We start from the raw sequence: 24,840 nt of genomic DNA on the forward strand, positions 1-24,840 counted from the left end.
AAATTATGTTACTTTATAAACTGTTATCCTGGATTTTAGTGTCTATAGAATTCTTCTTAGGCATTTGAATTTTAATAGGCTACTTTAGTATTTGTTGATTATAAAATTTTATCTAAGACAACAATTCTATAGTAAGATTTTTATATGTGACCTATAGAATTCTTACTGGGTGACAAATAATATTTTTAGGGAAAATATAGCCAAACATAAGCACATCTTTCGGAGGCAGTGTTTTATAGCAAAAATTAAAGAGATAAATTGCTCGGATTCATTTTAAAACATTACATTTTTAGTGGTTTATAGTCTGAAAAATATGTTAGCAGTTGCAATTTCTAAAATACGAGGCAGGAAAACCTACAATCAAGAGGAAGTAAGATTATATTGTCATGAAATTTTCAAAGCAGCATTTACCTGAAAAAATTAGGATTACAGCAGTTTAGTGACATGCTATTTTTCTACAGAAATATTCTGAAACTGCACTGAGTTTATTACACAAAGCTATTATTCATAATCAAACAGAACAATAATTTATTTTACTTCTTAAACAATACTTACCCACAGCAAGCAGGGGCTGATATTGCTTAATATTTTTGGTGGTAAGAGGTGGACACATGCGAATAGCAAATGGAGGCAAAGGAAGTCCCGAAAGGAGGCCTGTTAAAATGAACTTCAAATGTACTTCTTGCAAACAATAACTTTTTGCTTGATCTTCAGTAGACAGTGCACCTTTATCGTGGAAAAACAAATAAGTTATTTCTGGCATTATGCAACTGTCTGTGTATGTGCATGTGTACAATTAATGTGAGGGTGTGTGCATGTGCATACATGTGTGCATACATACATATCAGAGGTGGGTTCCTACCAGTTCGCACCTATTTGGTAGAACCGATTCGTCAAATCTACCGAACCGGTTAGAAGAGGTTCCACCAGTGGACCCGGAATGCAGGCCACACCTACAGAAGAGGTTCCAAAATTTTTTGAAACCCACCACTGGTCCTTGGATATGATTATTCTACACTATCATGCTCATATTTATAAAACTCAGTGCCTCTGTGAAAGGTAAGGATGACTACTGCGTTTGTGGTACAATCAGAACATTGCATGTGTTGAAGTTGTTTTAACGCAAACCACAGATGCCTTTTAAAAAACAAGTTTACATCATATTCTTATGCATGCCAGTGCTGTGTGTAATTTAAGGTGGTTCTGACAAGTGTCGTCGGCATCTTCATATTCGGTCACATGGGCGGCAAGCCACTCCCACAAAGGAGGCCACACCCACAGAGTAGGTTCGAAGAATTTTTGAAACCCACCACTGATACATATACATACATACATACATACATACATACATACATACATACATACATACATATTGTGTTTGTCCGAAAATTCTGAATATTTATGTATGGGCATTTCTATCATCCAGATGTAACACTTCTTGCATTTGCCCTCCTGGGCAAATCCACAAAGGATTTTGCAATGAAAGGTGCAAGAAGAGTCTTTTATGATTAATAATAATTGAAAATATTCCATCTGGGAAGGACAAGGTATCAAGTTTTTTAAATATACAGTATACAGAAACGTATACCCTGTATATAGAGAAGAGTATACCCTGCCATTCACCAAAGCATATAATACTTTACAGACTAAAATAAACCAATAAAATAAATTAAAAGAGATATTAGCAATTAAGAAAAGTAATAAATAGACTTAGTTCATGCATTACATAGTAAACTACCTTGTTTCCCCTGGACAATTCCCCTCTCCGGCCAGGCAGAGCACCGCTCGCCGACCTAGCGGTATCCCAAAGGAGCCAAGCCGCGGGAACGAGGTGGAGGGCAAAGGCGCTTGCATTGCTTGGTGCTTTTGGGGTACCGCTAGGTTGGTCAGCTGCGCTGTGCCCAGCTGAAGAGGGGGTTGGCTGCAGAGCGTACAACCATAGAGCATACTCCCAGAGTGGCATCCGTCCTCTGTTGCGGCTTCCAAAGCACAGAGGTAGTATACCACTCTGGAGTATGCTCTATGGTTGTACGCTACCATAGAGCATACTTCCAGAGCGGCATCTGTCCTCCATGCTTTGAAAGCCAAAAAATAAAAAATAACCAAGCGGCAGGCAGCACCAGCAGCGGAGATGCCCTGGCTCTGCAGGTACTGTAGAGTTAGCCAAGGGCATCGTGAGCCTGCAAGTCGTGCGATCAGAGAGCGGAAAAGCTGCTTGCGCAACCCCCCTCTCCAGCCATGCAGAGTCCCATTCACTCACCTAGGGGCATTCCGAAGCGGGAGGCGGAGGGCGGTTTACAGGCGCTCGCATTGCTTGGTGCCTTCCCGGTACCGCTAGATCGGTCAGCGGCACTGTGCCTGGCTGGAAAGGGAGGTTGCCGGCCAGCTGCTCGCGACTGTGGTCACCTCATGGCTGCTGTGTTGCTGCTGCGACAGGGCAACACAGCCATTCAACCCTGAAGCTGTGCCCGGCTCTTCGGGAGCCCGCTTGGAAGGGAGCAGCAGTCCAGTAACCCAAATACAAAAACCCCTCCCCTTTAATAAGCCCAAGGCCATATTTCATGGGTCAAAAAAATATAAGACCCTGTCGTATTTTCGGGGAAACATGGTATGCAATCATATTTCACAATTACATCATGAAACTTACTGTAGAAGGATAGCTACTGTCTTTTAAGAAAAAAAAAGTTGTGCATTTTTCACTTTAAAAAAATATTTTCAATATTGTTTAATTCGTGAGAAAAGTTAAAAGGTATGCATACGTATCAGTTATTTATTCATTGTTCTATATTTGGTTTTCTCTAGAAGTTGATAAACACTTCTACTTATATACTTACTTACTTATCATATTATCTAGTGACAGATCTGGAAGCTTATTCTGCAAGGTCCCGACAGGAGTTCCACAGAATGAGATAGGTGAATACAAGGGTGATACATTGGAATGGCTAAAATATAAACAAGAAAACTTCAGCATGCCCTAAATTATCTTCTAGCATAACTAACAAATAGAAGCCAAATGAAATTGTATACAAGGACTGGTAAACAGAGTGAAGTAACCTTGATTTTCACTGGTTACAAAATTTTAGAGAATAGAGTTAATCTCTCTCTAACAGTTGCCTGCAAGTATTTTTTTTTAAAAAAAAATTCTAATAAAAGTATTATTCATGGCTTGGGTAAAGTAATACATTTTCAAGAACTGTTAAAGAATAATACTTTCCAAAATTCATGTACAATATTTCAGGTGTTATCTACTCCAACATGTGCTAGGAATACAGTAAGCCTTTTAGCAAGTGTTAATTACCTATCAACAGTGAAATATATTGAGGAGATAAACAAAATCCAGTGAAAATTGATAATTTTTAATATATTTACTCCATAAATTTGCCGATACATAAAACACACTAATTCCTTTCTAAATCACGTTCTTTTCATGACTAGTTATCTAAAATAAGCTTATAATATTACTCTAAAAGTTCTGCCTACAATTCTGTATTTTACAGAATTTTTGGAAACATTAACATTTTGCTTAATATATCTTATTAGATTTGAGAAGTATTCATATTTTGGGGATTACAAACTCAACAGTGAATGATTGGCTGATTACATGCTATCAAGTTGCTGTTGACTCTGAATGACCACATTCTCAGCATGCAGCAAACCAAGTCCAAAGCACTGCCAATGGCTTTATTTATACGATTTGTTTAATGTTTCTTATATTACTTTGGCTCCGAGTGCCTGTCATTTGACACAACCTGAACCCCAAACTAGGAAAAATTTCTGCTTCAAGTATTAAGAATTTTCCTGATGTTGAAGCACAAAGACAAATAGATTTGAGAAGCTTTGATTTGGGAAAATGGGAGGGCAAACTTTTAGAATAATGGCCATCTTTACCCATAGCATGTAGGGTTCCTTAAAGAATAAAGTACTGGGATTCATGTAGCATCAGGTGGCAATGGAACTATTAACCTTGGTATAGCTGCAGTCCATATAAATCACATGCAAGTTTTATCATGCATTATCTTCATGTGGTTAAGTGCAAACTATGTTCATTTTTTTGAAGATTGTGTTTGTGTTAAATTTCATACTTTCTGCTTCTAGAAAGATGTACCACAAACCAGCTATGCCAAAAAACATCATCATCATCATCATCATCATCATTTCAGCCATTGTCTATCCACTGAAATATGAAGGCCTCTTTTGCATGTTTCTAACCCATACAGTCCTGAGCTTTCTTTTGCCAATTGGGCCCACAATATTTGCTGATGTCATCGATCCATCTTCTCCAAGTTATAGTTAGTTATAGTTATAGTTAGTTATAGTTTTATTGATTTGTATGCCGCCCACTCCCGAAGGACTCCGGGCGGCTTACAATAAAACAAGGGAGGGGGGGGGAATAATACACAAACAACATTAAAATATACAACAATCACAATCTCCGGGGGGCTGGATATATCGAAGGACCCCGGCCTGCTGGAGCAGCCAGGACTTAACAGCTTTGCGGAAGGCCGGGAGGGTAGTAAGGGTTCGGATCTCCACGGGGAGATCGTTCCAGAGGGCTGGAGCTGCAACAGAGAAGGCTCTCCCCCGGGGAGTCGCTAGCCAACATTGGCTGGCAGATGGAATCCGGAGGAGACCTAACCTATGTGATCGAATCGGTCTATGGGAGGTGATAGGCAGGAGGCGGTCTCTCAGGTACCCAGGTCCGATGCCATGAAGGGCTTTATAGGTAACGACCAGCGCCTTGAAGCGGATCCGGAGACTAATGGGTAACCAGTGCAGCTCACGGAGGATAGGTGTAACGTGGGTGTACCTGGGTGCACCCACAATCGCTCGCGCAGCTGCGTTCTGGACCATCTGGAGTCTTCGAACACTCTTCAAGGGCAGCCCCATGTACAGCGCATTACAATAATAGGCCTTCATGGACACTTTTTATCAAGTGGGATCCATTCTATCACAGCCTTGGTCCACCTCCCATCAGTTCTTCTTATGCCAGAAATACAGTGTAATAATTATTCTCAAGCATTCCCTATATACATATATACTGTAATTAAAAAAAAATGACACCAAGTTACCTGGTACGTACACCTTGGCTTGAAATGGTGGATTTCAGCTCCCATATCATTACTCTTCCATCACTGACTATAAGAGCTACAGAATTTTCATTCACTGGGCAGCTCACCATACTAAATGGGCGAACAGTCTTGGTAACCCTAATGGCATCACACTGACTTCGTAAGTCATAGATGAGTTCCTGAATGGGATCAGGATCTGTAAATGTTGAAATGTAAGATACCAGGTATTTGTAACTATTAGTCCTTAGAATTAAATGCATTCATGTTCCTCTTTTGCTTTTCACTATAACATTAATATGACATGAACTCAAACTATTTTGTAATATTGATGTCAGAGGTTGGATATTTTTTTAGCAGAGTAAGTTAATTTGCCATACACCACATTATGTAGAATAACTGAACATAATAAAAGACTTAGTAAACGGTTTCTAGAGGCTTAAATATAGGAATGTACAATGTACATTATCACAGCATATATAGGCTGTGCCTTTTGATTACTGTCCAAATTCATGTATTTCTATATCTGTATTCATACAAATCTTTATATTGGATTATCAGCGTGTTATCTGTATTAAATAATGAAATATTATCACACCAAAATTATACTAATTTTTAATTTTTAATTTCAGCTGCAATCTAAACAATCATGTAATCTGAATAACAGTGAAACTAACTCTCAGTTAAAACATAAACTCCTAGTTTCTGATGCAAGCATATGAATGCTGACTTACCTGCTGAGTCTTTATTTGGTACAGCACTTAAATTAGTGGTAGATCTGCGAACTCTCAGAGTTATACAGCCATTTTCATGTAGGCAGAACAATCCATCACGCTGGCCACAAGGAATTACCTAGACAAAGATATAGAAAAAGTGTCTGAAAGTAACACTTTTAATATAAATTTAATGCAAATTAATGAATAGGAATTGCCATAGTTGTTTAAAGTGTTTCTACATTGGATCTTGAAACCGAATGGTCCAAGTTATCCTAAAACTCACCTATAGCTCACCAGTTTCACTTTAAAGTCTGAAGTTTAACTTAACTTTGCATTTTAAGGAATAGCCAGCCTACTTTTCTAGTAGTTTCAAATATCCTTATATATTCCTTAAGCAATACTTTTATAGGTTATTTGTAAAAGAGAAAATAAAGAATGAACAGTGAATTATAAATATATTTAAAAATAGAACGTTGTATTTGAATTTTATATTGTTTATCATCAATGCTAAAATGAAAGGGCATCCAGTGATACTATTTTATCAGGCTATTTCCCTTAATAATAGAAACACAATACATATGTCAGGAGTTGGCAGAAAATCCTTTTAATGTGAATGATATATTACTACAGGTAGTCCTTTATTTATGACCACAATTGGAACTGGAATCTCAGACACTGAGTGCAGTGATCATTAAGCAAGGTGCCTATGTGACTGCTTTGTTCAACAACCACAATCCCATTTCTCCTGATTACATTTGGTAAGAGATCTCCTGGGTCATTAAGCAGGCACAGTGAAAGGGATGCCTGCAGATATTGAATTCAATTTGGAATGGAGAAGGGAATTGCTCCAGCAGGCTGCAGAAAAGGATCTGGATCTGTTTCTCCAGTCCGCTGGAGCAGTTGTCTTGCATGCCTGGAAAGGAGATGAAGTCCTCCAGCAGAGTAGAGAGGTGGATCTCCAGTTTTGAAGTTCCCAGCTCTGTTTCTGCAGCCCACTGGAACAGTTTCCTTCTCCATACCAAAGGGAATTGAATTGCCTCCCTCCTGCAGACAGACAGTTCCTTCAAAGGCTACAGAATGAAGTTCAGATCTGACCTCCATTTCTGCAGCCCTTTGGAGGAGTTGCCTTCCGCTTTGGAGTGCTGCAGAAATGGAAGTCAGATTTTCAGGATCTGGGCTCCTCTTTTGCAGCTCTCTGGGGAATTCCACTCCATCTGTGGAAGAGGAGGGTTGGAGAAAGGGAACTCATGTTCTAGATTTCAAAGGGTGATAGGGCAACCTCAACTCCACATGAAGCTGAAATTCCCACCCAGCTGCTATTCCTTCTTTGCAGGCAGGCCTTTCATACTCAAAGAGCTGCAGGATAAGCTCAGATCAGCTCTGCAGCAAGTTGCAACACTGATTTTCTGAGGAAACCATCATTGCAAATGGCAATGAAATCATTGCAGACAGCTTTGCAACTGAACCTAAGTGCAAATAGATCACCAAGCATCCAAGATTGTGACCATGTGACCACAGAGAGGATGTGGGATTTTATGAAGGCCAGAAGTGCTTTACAAGTTGTCAACAAGTTGTCAAGCACTCTTTCTAAGGCGGTCATAACTTTGAACAGTTGTTATAAACAACCAGTTGCAACTTAAAATGCTAACAGTGATACACTATCAAATTATACATACATTAAACAGTAAAAATATTAGTGTAGGAAAATTCTATATTATACAGTACTGGTAGATTCACTCAATTCAACTCTGTGAAAATATATCCAACTTTTTCATTTTGGAAACACAACACAGCCAAAGAAGAAAACATAATTAAATTTGCTTTGGGATTTTAAAATTAAATCGGCTGACTGGTCACCTATTTTTTATATTTTATATACATATGTATGTATATGTATGTATGTGTGTGTGTATGTATTATGTGGTGTGTATGTATGTATGCATGTATGTATACACACACACACACATATATATATATACATACATACACATATACATACATATACATACATACACATATACATACATATACTACATACATACATACATACATACATACATATACATATACATAGATATAGTAGATTTTCACGGGTGTAGGTATGCTGGTCTTGTGGTATTCGGGTCTTTTTTGGCAACGTTTCGGCGAGGTCTCACTCGCCATCTTCAGGCTGGTGGGTTTTTTGTGTATCCAAAAGAAAACACCATCTTGAAGATGGCGAGTGAGACCTCACCAAAACGTTGCCAAGACAATCTCAATCTTACACGGGAAACGACCCGAATACAACAAGACAAAGTTATAGCCATGCCTTAGGCACAAAACCAGCAGTTTTGACTTAGAGCCAGCCATTATCTCTCAGTCCTAAGAAGGCAGCAATGGCAAACCACTTTTGAAAATTTTACCAGAAAAGCTGCAGGCAAATTGATTCCAGACAGTTGCGGACTCAAAGGTATATGCTTTCCATAGAAAATACAAAGCAAGCAGCATGGTATAGATATGTTTCTGGAAGAAGCTTTCTGAAAAGAAGCTAGATTGCACTTAATATATCAAACCAAAACCAGGTAATGAAGCCAGATTTTTTTTTTTTAATTTAGAATTTTCACGTGTTGAAAGAAAGAAAGTGAAATTTAAAACTTTTGTCTAAGGTATGCTTACAGTAAGTGGTATTATTACCTGTAGAAAAGGCACTCCTGTTCTTTCAATTGCTATTACACCTACTGTCTGATTGACTTCAAGATCCAGAACCAAGATTTCTTGGGGTACAGTAATAACATGTAATTTCGCTTGGAAGGTAGGTAGGATAGCTGAAGGCAGTCATTCAATGTTACTGATTCAGCACTAAACAGACCACAAATACACTTATTAAAGGCTTTTAATTGAGAGTGGGATATGTTTTATCAAGCAATTAATAATCAAATAATTAAAATTAAATCCATAACCAAATTACATATGCATTTCAAGTAGCTGATCAGTCTTTTTCCCCGCATGAGAAAAGCCCGCCCCACTCGTGCCAGCAGAAGAGGCCTGCTATGGAACCTGAAAAGAGACTTTTCTGTTGCGGCCCCATCTCCATGGAACATTCTTTCACCAGAGGTGAGAATTGTCTCTTCCCTTTTGGCCTTCTGGAAGGCCATCAAAACCTGGCTTTGGCAGTTAGCCTGGAGTTCTAAAGACGGTGCTCACTACTAGAGGTGGGTGACAAGATAGAAGATCTCATTCATCTCCATCCTCTTGAGGCTCTTGGCTCTTTTGACATGGTTTCAGCAGTAGTTTGTTTTAATCTTTTAATTATTTTTCACCCATTTTGATAAATTGTAAGCTGTCCAAGAGTCGGTTTGTAGGGAAGATGAGTGGCATCAAAAATTAATAAATAAAATCATAAAAATAAATATATAATTGGATATATATATATATATTGCCCTGTAAACAGTTACCATAACTGTTTTTTAATCTTACCCTTTTGCTAATTGATAATTCAAACAGCAAACACTGTATGCAGCATTGTAAACTTTCATTTTGGACTGATGAAAGGAATTTAATTTCCACTTTGTTCATGAGTTCTGACCTAGGCCATAATGAATATATTGTTTGATGTTTGACTGCTGGCTATGGATATTCGTTTTATTGAATCCAGGTAGAATACACATATAAATTAATATGACAGTAATAAGGGCCAATATATACTTGCAGATTTTATCCAAGTAATCCCTATTTTGACTGATTGCCTTGCTTTAGTGAATTAGAAATTGGAAGGAGATAACTTCCTTATTTCCCAATGCTTTCCCGCAGTACATAATTTTTCTCCACCTTAGCCAATCCAAAATTGATTTGGTAAATCAACTGGAAGATGCAGACTAAGAGAAATACTAGTTTAAATTTTAAAATACCACAAAAAAATGTCTGTACCATTATTAAGCTACAAAGAATGAACTGATAGTCCTAGTTTCATTTTTTACCATTCTGTACATCAAATTCCTAGAATTTAACTAGACATAAGAAAGTAAATTGAAGTTACATAAAAGCTATTGAAAATGAAGCAATATACCTATAAGTATTTATCCTACTTAGGCATTAATGTTTGCTTGCTAAGAACACATTATCAATATAAACTGTCACATTTTTTAAGTATTTGAAGAAATCTATTTGGAATGAGACAGAATAAATAAATCAATGTTTGCTAGGGGGAAAATGCAGCAATCAAGTTATGACTCTAAGGGCATGATAAATAAGTCAGTTTGACTAGAATAATTCTTGAGAACATTAGGAGGAATAATAGTCCATAATACCTCGGTTTTTCATTAGTGATGAGAATTTTACTTTGTCAGAGCCTTTTTAGCTCCTGTAGCAGATACCAACTTATTATGAACAGGACTAGAATGAGGGCTGGAAATATACACTTTTTTCCCCTGAACTGATAGGCGCTTTAGAAGGGAGAAGTCTGAAATAAACCTATTCCCTCACTTGTAAGCACTGCGTGAAGAAAAAAATAATAGTAGTAAATACACAAAATAGTGAAATCATATAATTTCATGGTTACTACCATGTGTTCCCCAAAATACGACCTGTCCTGAATTAACACAAAAATATAAGCCCACCCCCGAAAATAAGCCCCTTGGACAACCCCCCCTCCGGGCACGCAGAGCACCGCTCACTGACTCTAGCGGTATCCCAAAGGTGCCAAGCTGCGGGAGCCAGGCGGGGAAGGCGCTCATGTTGCTTGCCACCTTCGGGATACCGCTAGGTTGGGGAGTGGTGCTCTGCCTGGCCAAAGGGGGAAGTTGCCGAGCGGCTGCTCCCTTGTGAACTGGCTCCTGAAGAGCGGCACGCCTCAGGGGCGAAGCAGCCATGAGGTGACCACGCTCAATAGCAGCCGCCCCAGCAAACCCTGTCTTCAGCCGGGCAGAGCGGCCATTCACTGACCTACGGGGTATCACTAAGGCGCCAAGCCACGTGGCACTTTGCCCGCCCCCCAAGCTCCCGCGGCTTTGGCACATTCGGGATACCCCTAGGTTAGTGCATGGAGCTCTGCCGGCTGGAGAAGTGGGTTGCGTGAGCGCCTGTTCCTCCCCCAACAAGCATGCCTCCCAGCCTCACCATGCCCTGGCCCAAGCTTTCCCTGCAGGGCATAACTTCCGAGCATAGCTTCTCCTCATGGCTGCTTCGCCGAGGCTGTGCTCGTCTCTTCGGGAGCCAGTTTGCAAGGGAGCAGCTGCCCGGCAACCCCAAAACAATAAGCCCTCCCCCTATAGTAAGCCAAGGCTATATTCGTGGGGCAAAGAAAATAAGATCTGCCTTATTTCGGGGAAACACAGTATACTAATAGAGTTAAATACAAATGATTTCATGCAATGCTCAAATAGATGGCAGACAGCTGAAAGGAGTGTTCTTGGCACAAAAAACCCCCCCAGAGGATTATTTTGGTTTCATTGGTATAGGCCAAATAGCCTCAATAGTTAAGTTTATATGGTTTTTATGTATATACAGTGTGCGAAAAAGCCCTGCACCCTTTCAGTTTTAAGCTGTATTTACAGGTTTAATCAACTTTTCACTCATAGAAACCATGCAAAATTAGCACTTTGATGAAAATTTCTGTAGTCGAATTGAGATGCATAGTTTTTATCAAAATATAACCAAAGTCTTTTTAAGGTTTTGAGTGAGTTTATGTGCTAAAACAAACACAGTTGAATTTTCAAGATGTCAAGATCAAAAGTAGCCAATCAGCAGTGAGCTTTGGCTGACCATCAAAATGCAGAGAGGCTAAATCTATGAGCCAATCAATGTTGTCATACTCTCTGACTATAAATAGGCATGAAAAGCATTGAGCAATGTAATTTAGCTCTGGCTGCGGGCAAGGATGAAGGCCTTTGCTTTCACCAGTACTGAAGAGCACATCGCATCATTGTGCTTCATGAAGAGGGTTACTCCTATACAGAAATAGCCAAGAGAGGTGAAATGCCATCACACCACAGTGAGCAGAGTAGTTGAAAAATACCAAATAACTGGTTTAGTTGATGACAGGCTCCGCTCTGGAAGACCAAGAAAGTCGACAAAACAGGCTCTGCAATGCATTTCGATGGCTAACAGGAAGCTCACCTCTCCTCAGATTATAAGAATTTGGGGTGAAACATGTGATGTAAAAGTGTGCACAAGCACAGTGGCGTCGCAGACTGCTTGCCAGGGGGCTCAAAGGCTGCAGGACTCGAAATAACCCTTTGCTCACAGACGCTCACCGCTCTCTTTGACATGCACGGGGCCAAGGAGTATGCCAAGGAGACCAACGAACAGTGGGCCCAGGTCATCTTCAGTGATAAGAGCAATTTCTATTTGACTGGGAATCAGTATGTTAGAAGATTTACAGCTAAAGAATTTAGGCCATACTACCTGAATCTATCTGTGAAGCATCCATTGTATGGGATGATCTGAGGCTCTATTGCTGCTTCTGGTATTGGTTGGGATACAAATCGTGCAGGGAATCATGAATTCCACAGCAGCATGTTGAAGTCCTGGAAAAGACCATGCTTCCTTCAGCTCAACAACTTGTAGGGAAGGACTTTTACTTCCAGGATGACAATGCTCCTTGTCATCAAGCTAAGTCATCCAGCAGTGGGTGAAGAAGCATGGTGTTCGACTCCTGGATTGGCCAGCTCAGAGCCCAGATTTTGAACCCAATTGAGAACTTGTGGGCCAAGATTGGTTACGAAATAAGCAAGAAACATCCAAAGACCAAGCAGGAGTTGATTGAATCCATTATTGCAGCCTGGAACCACATTGTCACCAAAGATCTCGTGCAAAAGGTTTATACAGTCTATGCCGAAGCGATGCCACCTAGTGATAAGCAATAAGGGCTGTCCAATTTCATATTAGTAGCCATGTTTGGTTACCTAAACGGTCTTTTTCAGGGCCACAAACAAAAATGTTAACCAACACTAGCATCTTGCCTTAGTAATTGCAACACGTATGTCACTGGGTATGCATCAGTTAATCTGTTTCATAGTCATTGTAAGCATGCATTGTAAGCATGCAATAAAATTCACAATCCCCATCCAAACAGCACCAAATACTTTTCACTTAAAAGCCACCAGTATTATTTAAACATAACAATATTTACATAGCAATTAGCATAAAATATCATAAAATCAATGGCCTATCCAAAAAATGTCCTAAACAGTAAACCATAAAGCACGCAGGACTTTTTCACACAGCTGTATGAGTACCGAGGAAAAAAAAATTCAGTACTTTCTATTTGTTACTTCAAAGTGAAGTGGGGGTAAACAAAGCATTATCTTTTGAAAACCTTCATGTATTCTTAATTGTAACTTGCAATACACTTATCTATAAATACACCCACATACTTGAGTACCAGTGGATTCAATGAAAGTATTCTTGAGTAAACATACTAATTAGTGACTCTTCTGCATTTCCTTTGTCATTTATACTTTATATTGTTTCCTTTTTAAAAGTGACTTTGAGTACTTTCCAAAAAGAAATATATGAATCAAATAAATGAATGAATCAATGAATAAATAAATAAATTGTTGTATTATAAGAATAACACAACTGAACAAAGCACCAAACCATAGGTATAAATGGGCATTATCTGAGCAATTCGGAAGCTTCTTTAGACCAATCATGTTCTAATGTCAAGTTACAAAGCAGCATAGCATTATATGCATTTGTTTTGATAGAGCATTGCAGATTCAAAGCTCTTGTTCTTATCATGTATTTGCCTGCTTTAGAAGCTGAAAAACAATCCTTTTGTTTAACAAAATTTTATCAAACGAATTGAAATAACTAGATTATTTAGCATTAGTATTTACTTAACATAAGTTTCAAGCTAGCAACGCTCAAATCAGAATTAGTTTCCAAGCTGTTTCTAAAAATGTCATAACCAGATCATTCAACTCATTTTATATTGCTTTTTGGCCTAATTTTTATTAACTTCTATGCCAACTGCAGTTATGTACAGTAGCAAATAAATGATTAATAACAATAGTCATACTTATGGATTAGAAAACCACTAGCTCTCTGATATCATACTTACACGTTAAATTTGAAGGATCAAAAGGATCAATGAAAAAGAAAGAATGTTTTCTGCGTAACTTTTTCTTCCATAATTTGGTGCCAGTATCGGCATTCCATAACACGATATAATTGGGAGGATGAACAGCCAGGAGTAAATCTCGAGATGCATCCTGATTCCATAACCACTGCATGTCTGCCAAAAGGGAAGGTAGACTTATCAGTCATTAAATAAAAAAATATTTTCTCAGATTTTAAAGTAAACCATATCAATGAATTTTACTTATTTTATACCACAACCAGACAAAGCCCTCAAGTACATAGCACTCATAGAAGACTTAAAGAGTCTAAATATCACATGAGAAGATACTAAAGTTTTCACCCAAGACCAAAAATGCTGGAGATCCTTACTGCCCTTACTATCTCGTATGAGAGGATCTAATGCTAATCCAACTTTAATATTTTTATAAATACCTCAAGGCAGCCAACATAGCTAATACTCCTTCCTTCTCCTGGTTTCTAACAGCAATAATCCTGTGAGGTGAATAGGGCTACAGAGCATGACTCCCGAAAGACATCAATCCGGCTTTTATGCCTAAGGCAGGACTAGAATTCAGTGACCTGGTTTCTAGCCTGATGCTTAACCACTAGACCAAACTGATTCTATAGTTGACCATTTCTATTAATAAAGCAACGTTTCACTAAATAAAAAATACAATGCATACTTTAATATCACTGTTTACATGGTAAACAAACATTATGTATTATTAATATTCTTTGAATAACCCTTGCAATGACAAGCCCACCAAACCATCTTTGTAATGTTGCCAGTCTTGTTTATATACAAACCCCCAAATTGCAGAGGTCTACAATATTTTGCCCATACAGCTTGATGATACATTTTGCACAAAGTATCCCCAAATATTGCAAGCAGCAATGTAAAATGTTCTATATGAAGTGAGGTCTCTTGGGAGTTCTGTATTTGGGTAACTATTATCCAATATATTCATTAACGACAAAGGAAATGGAGTAGAAGGAACACTTATCAATTTTGCAAATGACAGCAAAGTAGGGAGACTGGCTAATATTTCAGAAGGCAAATTACATTATGAACTGAAGCCAACATTGGCCCAAATTGAAAAAATGAGTGTTCAATTGTGGTAACAGCAAGCTCTTCCTCATGAATAGGACAAATCAAATGCATAGGTACAGCATTAATAGCCTTGGTGATACTTTATGAGAAGAATTTCAAATTCTAATAGATTGTAGCTCTTTCAACTGGCAATCATCCATTTTAAACTTTAATCTTTCTCACTCTTAGTACTCCTGCTCAGTTATTGAATTACATTTCCTATCTATTTCCATTTGCTTCTCTGTGTGTCAGTGAGCTCACAACTCACAACTCTTTAAAGCTTTTTGCATCCTTTATTTTCATTAGGATAGTTTTGCGTCTGGTTTCAATAATTCATTTTTCATTCTCTATCAGGTGTAGTCTTCAACTTGTTTATTCACTCTTGCCTGAATTTTTTAAAAAATCTGTCTTCCTCAAACTGTAGATAATTGGAAGAAAACATCTTGATGTCATTAAATGAACAGTGTGCGTGCTTGGGGGAAGAAGAAAGAGAGAGCAATTATAATGAACCCAAGTTTAAAAACCTGACATCCATTTTCTCACTATATTATATTTAAGTTATGAATTATAACCATCTAATTCAATTTTATCACAGGGAAAAGTCAAGATCAATTTCAAAATGCAATTACAGCATCTTATGCAATGTCATTAAAGTAAAAAAAATAGTTGGGCCATTTTAGGCCATTAAAAATTTCTTAGCAAACAATGATCAATTATTCATGAAGCTCATCTTGAAAATTTCATTTCACCCAGATGCTGTGAATTTTACTTCAGGAATAAAACACATTTATAACTGTGAAGCTAATGAGGAATGGGGATAGCACTGAAAACAGCAGGAGATGCAGAGTTTGCAATAAGAAAAAAACTCACAAGAGAGCTGACAAATATTAGAGGGCATTAACTTGGAAAACATACTTTTAAAGAAAATAATGTACAATCCAATTATTTATTTTTATTCAAGTTGCTCTTGGCTTCTGCTTTACAGGAGAATTCCAATATATCATCTTTTATGTTAAAGACATATAAACTGAATAGTTGTTAATCGGGTGATAAAAATATCTAAAGACATAATTATTAGTACTAATTCAGTTCAAAAGATCTGGTTGAAAATAAATATCATGATTCTATGGCGGAGTGTAGAAGGGAGATTTAACCTAGAACTCATTCCATAACTTCTCTTGGATGCTAGACAATGATGCTATAGCATCTTTATGAGAAGTGAGAAGTATTAGATACAAAAATGCAGATATTTTCCATATGCTCTATTGCTAAGGTAGAGTTCCATCTAATCATTGTTTTCAATAATTAATCTTACTAATTCAATAATGAAGTGGCAGAATCTGCATTTGGAAATAACAAATATAATAAAAACAAAGTAATGTTTTAAAAGTGCCAATTATATTTCAGATTACTTGAATATTCCTTCATACATATCTTTTCAGAATAGCCCATAGAAGAGGCCGTGACCCGACAAAAGCGCGCACGACAAAAGCACGCCAACAAAAGCGTGTTGCTAAAACCGCGAGGTCATCAACGCGCCGACAACAGCGCGGAGACAGAAGGGTGCTTTACAACAGCGCATCGACAGAAAGCCCATTTAACTTAAGGTAAGGGTTAGGTTTAGGTTTAGGGTTAGGTTAGGGTTAGCGTTACGTTTAGGTTAGGTTTAGTTTTACAGTGCGCTTCTGTCGCCGCGCTGTTGTCGGCGCGATTCAGCGTTCATTCGTAGGAGCGCTTTAGAACTTGCGGTTTGGTCACGGTTTAATCGGGCGCGGTTTTGTCATTCACCCTTTTGTCAGTGAACCAAAGAGGCAAGCCATCATAAGAAATCATCATTAAATGAGGAGGCTAAATAATTGTAAATATGCATGCATTTCAATTTATATTCCACTCTTTATTCAGGTATCAATGGCATATATAGTATTTCATCACTCAATTTCTACCGCAAATTATAGCTTTGTGATATAGATTGGCGGTAGGGGAAGTTAGTTTAATCACTAAACCATGCAGTTTTTTTTAATTTTTAATTTACAAATGAGTCTCATTAGATCCAGTTCCCATCCTTTCAAGACTGGAATTATCTAAGCAACTCTATAAGGTATGTCAGATTAACAAATGAATGTCAGAATGTAAGGCACACTAGTGTGGGTTATTGATGTCAATTTCCACACATTATTTACTGATTTATAGCATCAAATAATCAACCTTAGTACTCAGGTAACTCACTGTAACCTAAAAACTAAGCAGCCTTATGGAAATACTAACATGTTTAGATTGCCCAAAACAATGTGATATTACTTGCCATATAAATAGGACTAAAGCTCAATATAATCACCTCACAATTTTATGTCTCTTTCCTTAATATGAAGAATACTGGCTCATTTAATTTATTTACCAAAGTATATTCCAAGGGAATAAATCCTGGATATCTTAGGTGTGTTATATTGTCCAGAATTTGAATTATTTGAGACCATTAACAGAAGCTGTGAGAACATAGATAAGAGTCATATTGGAAGGAGAAATAATTAAGAGTAGAGGTGACAGGATTAAGATACATTCATAACTTTGATCATAATCTAGTTATTATGCAAGCATAATACTTTCTTCTTAGAAAATAGTATTTATCTCTATACACATTTTCAATAAGTTTAATAATTTTAAAGTTATTCAAGTATAATTTCAGAAATTTATTTTAACAGACATTACTTCCAGATAAGAGTGTTCAAGATTGCAACTTGAATAATAAATACTACTCACTGTGAAAATTATCTTCCAAGTATATTTTACATAAAGTTTTAAAAACCTTTTACAATATGAAATAAAACCACAAAAAGTATGATATGTGAGTAGTGTTAATTTTTTAAAAAAGTTTCTAGAACAAAAATTACAAATAGGGGCCTTCTACCAAGTATATCTCCTACATTAGAAAGAATTTGCATATATAACATTTTTGACAAAAATGACAGTTCAAAAATCAACTATTTAGCACTATATTTTTCTAACTAGTACAATTATTCATTACTGAACATGATGTAATATGGAAATTTTCTTACCTTGAATTGGTTTTGTATGCTCTTGGATTTCACAGCGAGAAGTTCCTGTAGCTACATCCCAAACAATTATTTTTCCACTAGCATCAGCAGTAGCCAAACGCAAAGCATAAGGTGATCCAATATTGTGATGGTAGTTTTCTTTAGCCCATTTAACCTTAAGACAGATAAGTAAAGCTAGTAGTCATTTAAGACACCTAAGATCATTTATTTTTGGATCTCAGATAGTGAAGTTCATTACAAATTGAAAGAGACTGGTTTATGCCATTGATAGATTTTTAATGCGGAAAATATAATAAATTGAAAAATAAAATAAATTGAATATAAAAATATTGCTTTTTAAAAATATTGATTAGGCACAAATGTGATCTATATCAGTTCTCAACTCAGAAGACCTTTGCCTGCTAAAATTGATTTTTTAAAAAAATATTTCTATAACTTTCTTTCTTGCCAAATAATCCACGGAGGTTTATGTATTGTAAAACTGCATAATGTTTATCTATTGGAAAACAGAAATCTAAAGAATGGAAACAAAATATCATGTTTGAATGGAGTGGCTGACTAGCATTGAGAATACTCCTCTAAAGAAATCAGACAGCAAAATACAAGTAAAAATAAATGGCAAATGTGGTTAAAATTTCATAAATCATTGAACTGAATGAACTAAATCACTGAATTTTGCTGATATAAGAACCCTTCTTTTACAGCATTCTAATGATTCTTTTCAATGTACCTTGACTACAGTAGCCTTGTGCTTTTCCAAAACCTGTAAGGTCTGAGCAGTTTTGGAGTCAATCACCAGAATGAGAGAATGGCATCCATATGCAATCAGTCCTTGCCAGCCCCTACATAAACAGTAATTTTAATATTAAATACACACAAAAAATCATTTTGCTGAATCTTCATAGAAATGTATGTTGCTGAAATGGCAGAATAGACAAATAAAAGAAATATACTTATTTGTTATTAAAACGATGAATCATGAATCATTTGTATGTACACTGACAGCTTATGCACCGGAGATAAATTTCTTGTGTATCCAATCACACTTGGCCAATAAAGAATATTGTATTGTATTGTATTTAGTTCTTGGATAACACTTAATGTGTTTCAATTACATCTTTTCTAGTTTCAGAAAACATCCTGCTAAATAACTGGAATAGTGTATAAGCTATAGTTCTTATTCATCAACATTCTTCTAGTAATAATATCTTATACCATTTGCTTCATGGCAATTGAATGAAATCTTTTCTTTCTCCACCATGTTACCGTTACCGTTACTGTCACCGTCACTATACTGTACTTTAACCAATGGTTACCATTTTTTCAAAATTTCATAACTGGTCTCATCAAACATAATGCCAACTATTTTAGAACCCCTAAACCAGTTCTTGTAATATCCTATCCAAAGTCTCCTTTCCTTTTCACTTTAATTGCAGGACTTACAAACTTAAAGGTACTGTTATTCTTATAAAGGAATTTTTAAGCTATCTTAAATTCTTGTGCAGAATTTAAGCAGGCTTATACACGAAGCAAACTAAAAAAATACTATAAATATACATATATGTATATATAAATAAAGCAGTACATTTGTGCATCAATATTAGGAATGAACCTATATGATAACAATGTAGTTGTTTTGAGTTGACATAGTTTCTAATTTTTCTTTTGTTTTTATCTCTTGTTGATATGCAGTTACCAAAATTTGGGTTGGGATAATATATATTAGAAATAAGTATGAAATAAATAAGTAAATACCATGCATTATCATTATCAAATATTATGCATTATCATTAACATTACACTAGTTTTCATCAAGAATTTCAAGCCTATCTCACAGGCTTCGTTATTAGACTGCTATATAAATATGACGCCAACCAAAAAGGAACTATATAATACTAAAAATAACAAAATTTTGCTGAAGGGCAATATCTCCTCCCCTAGATTTTGATCTAACTTTCAGCTGCCATTCCACATTTCTCTTGTTTTCATGCCAAAAATATAGGACGCTTTTTCTTTTTTTCCTACACATGGAAAACTTCTAACAGAACTAATGTACTGTGTCGCTGGTTTACCCCACTGTCTCTTCAGTGTGCTATGTTATTTAAGCATATGCCTCACTTCAAAATAGGTTTATTAAGTCATTCATACCATAAAAAAGTCACCCTCCGACAATAACTATAAAACTCAACCCAAAGATGTTTTTTTCAAGCGGTAACTGGACTTTCTGCTTTTTCTTTGAAGACGTTTCGCCTCTCATCCCAAGAAGCTTTTTTAGCTCTGACTGGATGGGGGGGAGGATTTATACTCCTTGCAGACAGTCAGAAACTCCAGTTGCCTTATTTGTTACATTAGCTCAGTGTTTTTCAACCTTTTTTGTGCAAAGGCACACTTTTTTCATGAAAAAAATCACGAGGCACACCACCATTAGAAAATGTTAAAAAAATTTAACTCTGTTCCTATATTGACTATATATAAAGTGTTTTTCCCACGGCACACCTTACACTATGTCACGGCACACTAGTGTGCCGCGGCACAGTGGTTGAAAAACACTGCATTAGCTGATACAGCAGAGAATACCTTGTCTTGTTCACTTATCAAATACTCATGAGTAACATGATAAATAGCATTTCCTAAATTAACTTCTTTTTCCAATTCTATCCAAGGCACAATTTGATCCTCCTGTTCAAAGCCAAATGCCTCGGTCAAGAAATCTGGAAGAGGTTGCAACAACTGTTTGCGTTGTTCAGCATTCTGCAAACCCTCAGAAGAGTCAAAAAGCACCTTTGGGACAACGATGACCTGGATGGAGAAGCTCCGTAGACATATTACTCATTAATTTGGTCACATTTATAACACCTTACGTCTTCCCTATACCAGGGTTTCTAAACCTTGGCGATTTTATCGATGACATACAACGATGACCTGGATGGAGAATCTCCGTAGACATATTACTCATTATTTTGGTCACATTTATAACACCTTACGTCTTCCCTATACCAGGGTTTCTCAACCTTGGCGATTTTAAGTCCTGTGGACTTCAACTCCCAGAATCCCCCAGCCAGCAGAGCTGGCTGGGGGAATTCTGGGAGTTGAAGTCCACGGGACTTAAAGTCGCCAAGGTTGAGAAACACTGCCCTATACAGTACTTCATGGACAATAATTTCTAAACGCAGGGAAGCACATCCCACTAAGCTTTATGGGACTTCTATGATGATAATGATAACAACTCCAAATCTGCCTCTTAACTCTCCAAAGCATCATCTTCTACCCAGTTTCGCTAACAGCTCGTCTGCATGCATACCCTAAAATTACTGTTTTCCCGTCCCCGACGTCTCCTATTTTTTCTCTACTTACCAGTCTGCGGCTCCTCTATTCTGAGGGTTAAGGGCCCCAGTGAGGGTCCGAGCCGAAAGTTTGATGTTTACCATGTAAGGCTGCATGGCCGAGAAGAAAACAAAAGGACGAGCGGATTAAAACGGCCAACGGGTGAAATCCAGGAAACGCACCTTCCTCGGTTGGGGCGCCGTTAATCCTTGTCCCTAATTGGTCCGACTTGCCCCGCTCGCTCCAGAACTTTGGTTCCGCCGGCGCTTACAAAAACGAAACCAAACGAAAAACGAAACCAGCGAGAGGCAGTCCGGGCTCCTGAATCCATTCTTTTGCGCATGCTCAGCGGAAGAGCTATTCCCATGTTTTGTAATTTTTTGTTTGTTTCTTGTTGATAAATTGTGCTTGTGCCGTCAAAGGATAAACTTTGCTTTCCGTTATTCGGGGTGGGGGGGGGGGGAATACATGATTTGCCACACCTGTACCATTAAGATTGTTATTGTTTCTGTATTGGGAAAATCCAGGCTGGCAAACAGGCTAAAATCATATCATGCACAAATTGGAATAAATCCCAATGAACATATTTCGAAATTAATTAGAACTGTCTTGTTAATTCTTCACCTGTGAGAAAAGCAGTGGATTTGCTAGCTATTTTACTAATCCAAACTAATAAACACAGATTGTCTTCAACAAGTATATATAAAAGGATATGTTTACTGGGTTTCAGCTTAATTTTTTTTGGTCCCAAAGGAGAAATATTACTTTTTCTGAAAGTCATTTCTTTCCCAAAAAGGAGTGTAGTTGTCACCAATTGAAAGTTCTGTTCTGGTGGAATGCTGCTTAATACAATAAGTGGTTATTTCTATGCTGTTCAATGTGTTTTATCTGTTGTGGTTTCATATTTATGTATGTATGTATACTATATAAATGTTTCAAGTAAGCAGTCATAAATTATACAGAACACAATTAGCATTTTCCATCATGAGATAAAGTACAGTAGATGGTGGTGATAGGGCACGACAATATATATTAAAAAGGATCATATTTGTTATTTGGACTCCCTGAATCACAAATCCATCCAATTTATATATTCCACTGATATGTATATTTAAGATTCTTTACATTTTAACCAGTGGTGGGTTTCAAAAAATTTTAGAACCTCTTCTGTAGGTGTTGCCTGCTTTCCAGGTCCACTGGTGGAACCTTTTCTAACCGGTTCAGTAGATTTGACAAACCGGTTCTACCGAATAGGTGCGAACTGGTAGGAACCCACCTCTGATTTTAACACATATTTTATAAAAGAAAGTATGAAATAATTATAAAATAAGTAAAATATTGCACATGAAGAAAAAAGAACGGACTCTTAAGAATTTCCATCTGACAGTAAAAAGAGAAAGATCTTCACATTAAGACTATTATGCAAATGGATGAAAATTTAAGCCCCTGAAATGATTGCTTGCTGAAACAAATGTTGACAAAAAAGCTTGTAAATTCCCACTGGCTTCTAATGCAGCTTGAGATACTGGAGATTCTCCCTGTTGCCAAAGCAAAGACAGATTTTTCAAAGCATGAAAATAAATATTTGCTTGTGTGGACTAAATGCATATTTGTGTTTTTAAACAGAAAATGTGTGTTAAAATCTGTTCTTCCATAAGAAGGGTTCACAACTTGTAGTTTCAAAACCACACACAATTCATTTTCACAAACCTTACAATATCCTTGATTATGCCATCCAACCTTGAAGGTGTATTTTAATGTCATGAAAAATGTCATGGGGATAAGATTAATGGTATTTTTAATATTGAAATGACAGTTTTTATTAGTTGAAAATGTTTTTTAAGAATTTAATGTCATGAACATTTCTGCATAGTATCCTTAAAATGCACAATAAGTTCACAGTTGTGAGATGTAAGACCCAAATAGTTTAATCCTCACAATACAGAAACAAGTCTGGTTAAGAATTCAAAGCTTTTGTCGGAAGTTATCATCTAGCCCTCTCCCAGAAAAATGAAATATCCTAGGAAATATTGAAAAGGCAGAATATTCTCTGGATGTGAGGAGAAAGAGACATGTTTTGAAAGACAGAATAGTTGCCTGTAGCTTTCTGCCCATCCCCACTGTTAATGGGCCATTAACATGGCCGAGCTAGTCCACTTTACATAATAAAGACTTCACCAGCAGCTTTCCAGCTACAGCAAAGCATGATAATATTGGCCCTTTACTCAACTGGCCACATGGCATCTGAGAACTCATCCATACCTGGATTAAAAACACAGCCTAGAGAGTAGCCTAAGGTGACCAGATTTTCAGATTGGAAAAGAGGGACGCCCTTGACCGGGGGGGGGGGGGGGGGGGGGGGCTTGATAAAAAAATTTTTTTTTGTCAAAAGGTCACCCCAGGACACTGAAACCAGCATAAATACGAATCTGTTGCCAAACAAAATTTTGATCACGTGACCATGAGGATGCTGCAACGGTCGCTAAGTGTGAAAAATGATCGCAACGGTCGCTAAGTGTGAAAAATGGTCATCAGTCACTTTTTTCAATGCCATTGTATCTTCCTGATTATTAAAAGTGCAAATTCACTCAGTGTCAATCATGACTCCTGAGTCCATTTCAAAGTATTGTGCATAGAAATTTTAAAAATGGCTTGTTTCAATTTATTTTGGATAGAATCTTTTTTTAAATAGTTTAAGACAATTTTAAAAAAGAATCAACACAGAATAACACTATTTTTAAAAATCATATGCACAATAAATAAAATATTATTTTAAAATACATTAAAAAAATAAAAGAAAAAACCCAGCTCACTTACCAGCAGGCAGGCAGAGTCAGCAGATCTTCGTAGGGATGGATGGAAGCACACAGGGAGCCTATATATACGCAACTGCAGTAACAATGACAATGATGAAGGGTTGGATTGAGTTAAAGAATAAAAGAATTCTGATCTTAGAAGGCCATGACCTGCAGGCAGGCTGGCATAATTTCTTATGGAATGAATGATAAACATAAACGCACAAATACTTTCAAAATCATTTAATTAGAACTTTACTGCAACAATGGCTCAAAATCAAAAAAATCCACTATGTGAAAACCCCAAATTGGCTATCACCAACAGAAAGAACGACACACCCAAATTTTACAGATTGGAACAAAATTCTAAGATACAGAGATCTAATTGACAGACAGGGAAATTTAAAAACAATTGAAGAATTGGCAGATCAGAATATGAAAGGTGACTGGCTAACCTACCTCCAAATTAAAACTAAATACAATAAAGACACTAAAATATATGGTATTGAAACAGAACCACACAAATTGAATAAAATTATTCAAAGTCTGGACAGAAAGATGATAGGGAAAATATACAAATTCCTCTTGAAGTATCAAATGGAAGAGGAAATTGGAAACTGTAAAAGAACCAATGATAAAATGGGCACAGAACTTTGGCTATAACATTGAACTAGACAAATGGGAAAAATTTTGGGGAATAAATTTAAGAATGACACTATCAATCCCATACAAGGA

General features: G+C 37.0%; 2 protein-coding genes across 2 annotated transcripts; both read right to left on the reverse strand.

Annotated features, from left to right (window-relative positions):
• Window positions 1-316: 316 nt before the first annotated feature.
• LOC116514134 (WD repeat-containing protein 11-like) lies at window positions 317-8,531 on the reverse strand. The gene is made up of 6 exons (XM_032225597.1): window positions 8,456-8,531; window positions 5,801-5,918; window positions 5,070-5,265; window positions 2,839-2,942; window positions 556-726; window positions 317-354 (listed from the first exon to the last, which is right to left on the reverse strand). The coding sequence occupies exons 3-6, from the start codon at window positions 5,177-5,179 to the stop codon at window positions 317-319; spliced, it is 423 nt and encodes a 140-aa protein (XP_032081488.1). The 5' UTR covers window positions 5,180-5,265; window positions 5,801-5,918; window positions 8,456-8,531.
• A 5,257-nt stretch (window positions 8,532-13,788) lies between these two features.
• LOC116514135 (WD repeat-containing protein 11-like) lies at window positions 13,789-21,495 on the reverse strand. The gene is made up of 4 exons (XM_032225598.1): window positions 21,341-21,495; window positions 18,717-18,828; window positions 17,987-18,140; window positions 13,789-13,997 (listed from the first exon to the last, which is right to left on the reverse strand). Exons 1-4 carry the CDS (start codon window positions 21,424-21,426, stop codon window positions 13,789-13,791), a joined length of 561 nt encoding a protein of 186 aa, XP_032081489.1. The 5' UTR covers window positions 21,427-21,495.
• Window positions 21,496-24,840: the final 3,345 nt, after the last annotated feature.

Source organism: Thamnophis elegans, chromosome 10 (assembly GCF_009769535.1).
Source record: "Thamnophis elegans isolate rThaEle1 chromosome 10, rThaEle1.pri, whole genome shotgun sequence".
Classification (NCBI taxonomy): domain Eukaryota; kingdom Metazoa; phylum Chordata; class Lepidosauria; order Squamata; family Colubridae; genus Thamnophis; species Thamnophis elegans.

Bases quoted from the DNA above. Each gene is read 5' to 3' on its own strand.
- LOC116514135 (XM_032225598.1), bottom strand. From the start codon at position 21,426: ATGCAGCCTTACATGGTAAACATCAAACTTTCGGCTCGGACCCTCACT. The intron at 18,141-18,716 runs GTACATTGAAAA...ATCTGTCTTAAG, and splicing joins ACAAGGCTACTGTAGTCAAG to GTTAAATGGGCTAAAGAAAA. The intron at 13,998-17,986 runs GTAAGAAAATTT...CCCTTTTGGCAG, and splicing joins GCATACAAAACCAATTCAAG to ACATGCAGTGGTTATGGAAT.
- LOC116514134 (XM_032225597.1), bottom strand. From the start codon at position 5,179: ATGGTGAGCTGCCCAGTGAATGAAAATTCTGTAGCTCTTATAGTCAGT. The intron at 2,943-5,069 runs GTAACTTGGTGT...TTTATATTTTAG, and splicing joins AGCCAAGGTGTACGTACCAG to CCATTCCAATGTATCACCCT. The intron at 355-555 runs GTAAGTATTGTT...TCTTGATTGTAG, and splicing joins TCAGCCCCTGCTTGCTGTGG to GTTTTCCTGCCTCGTATTTT.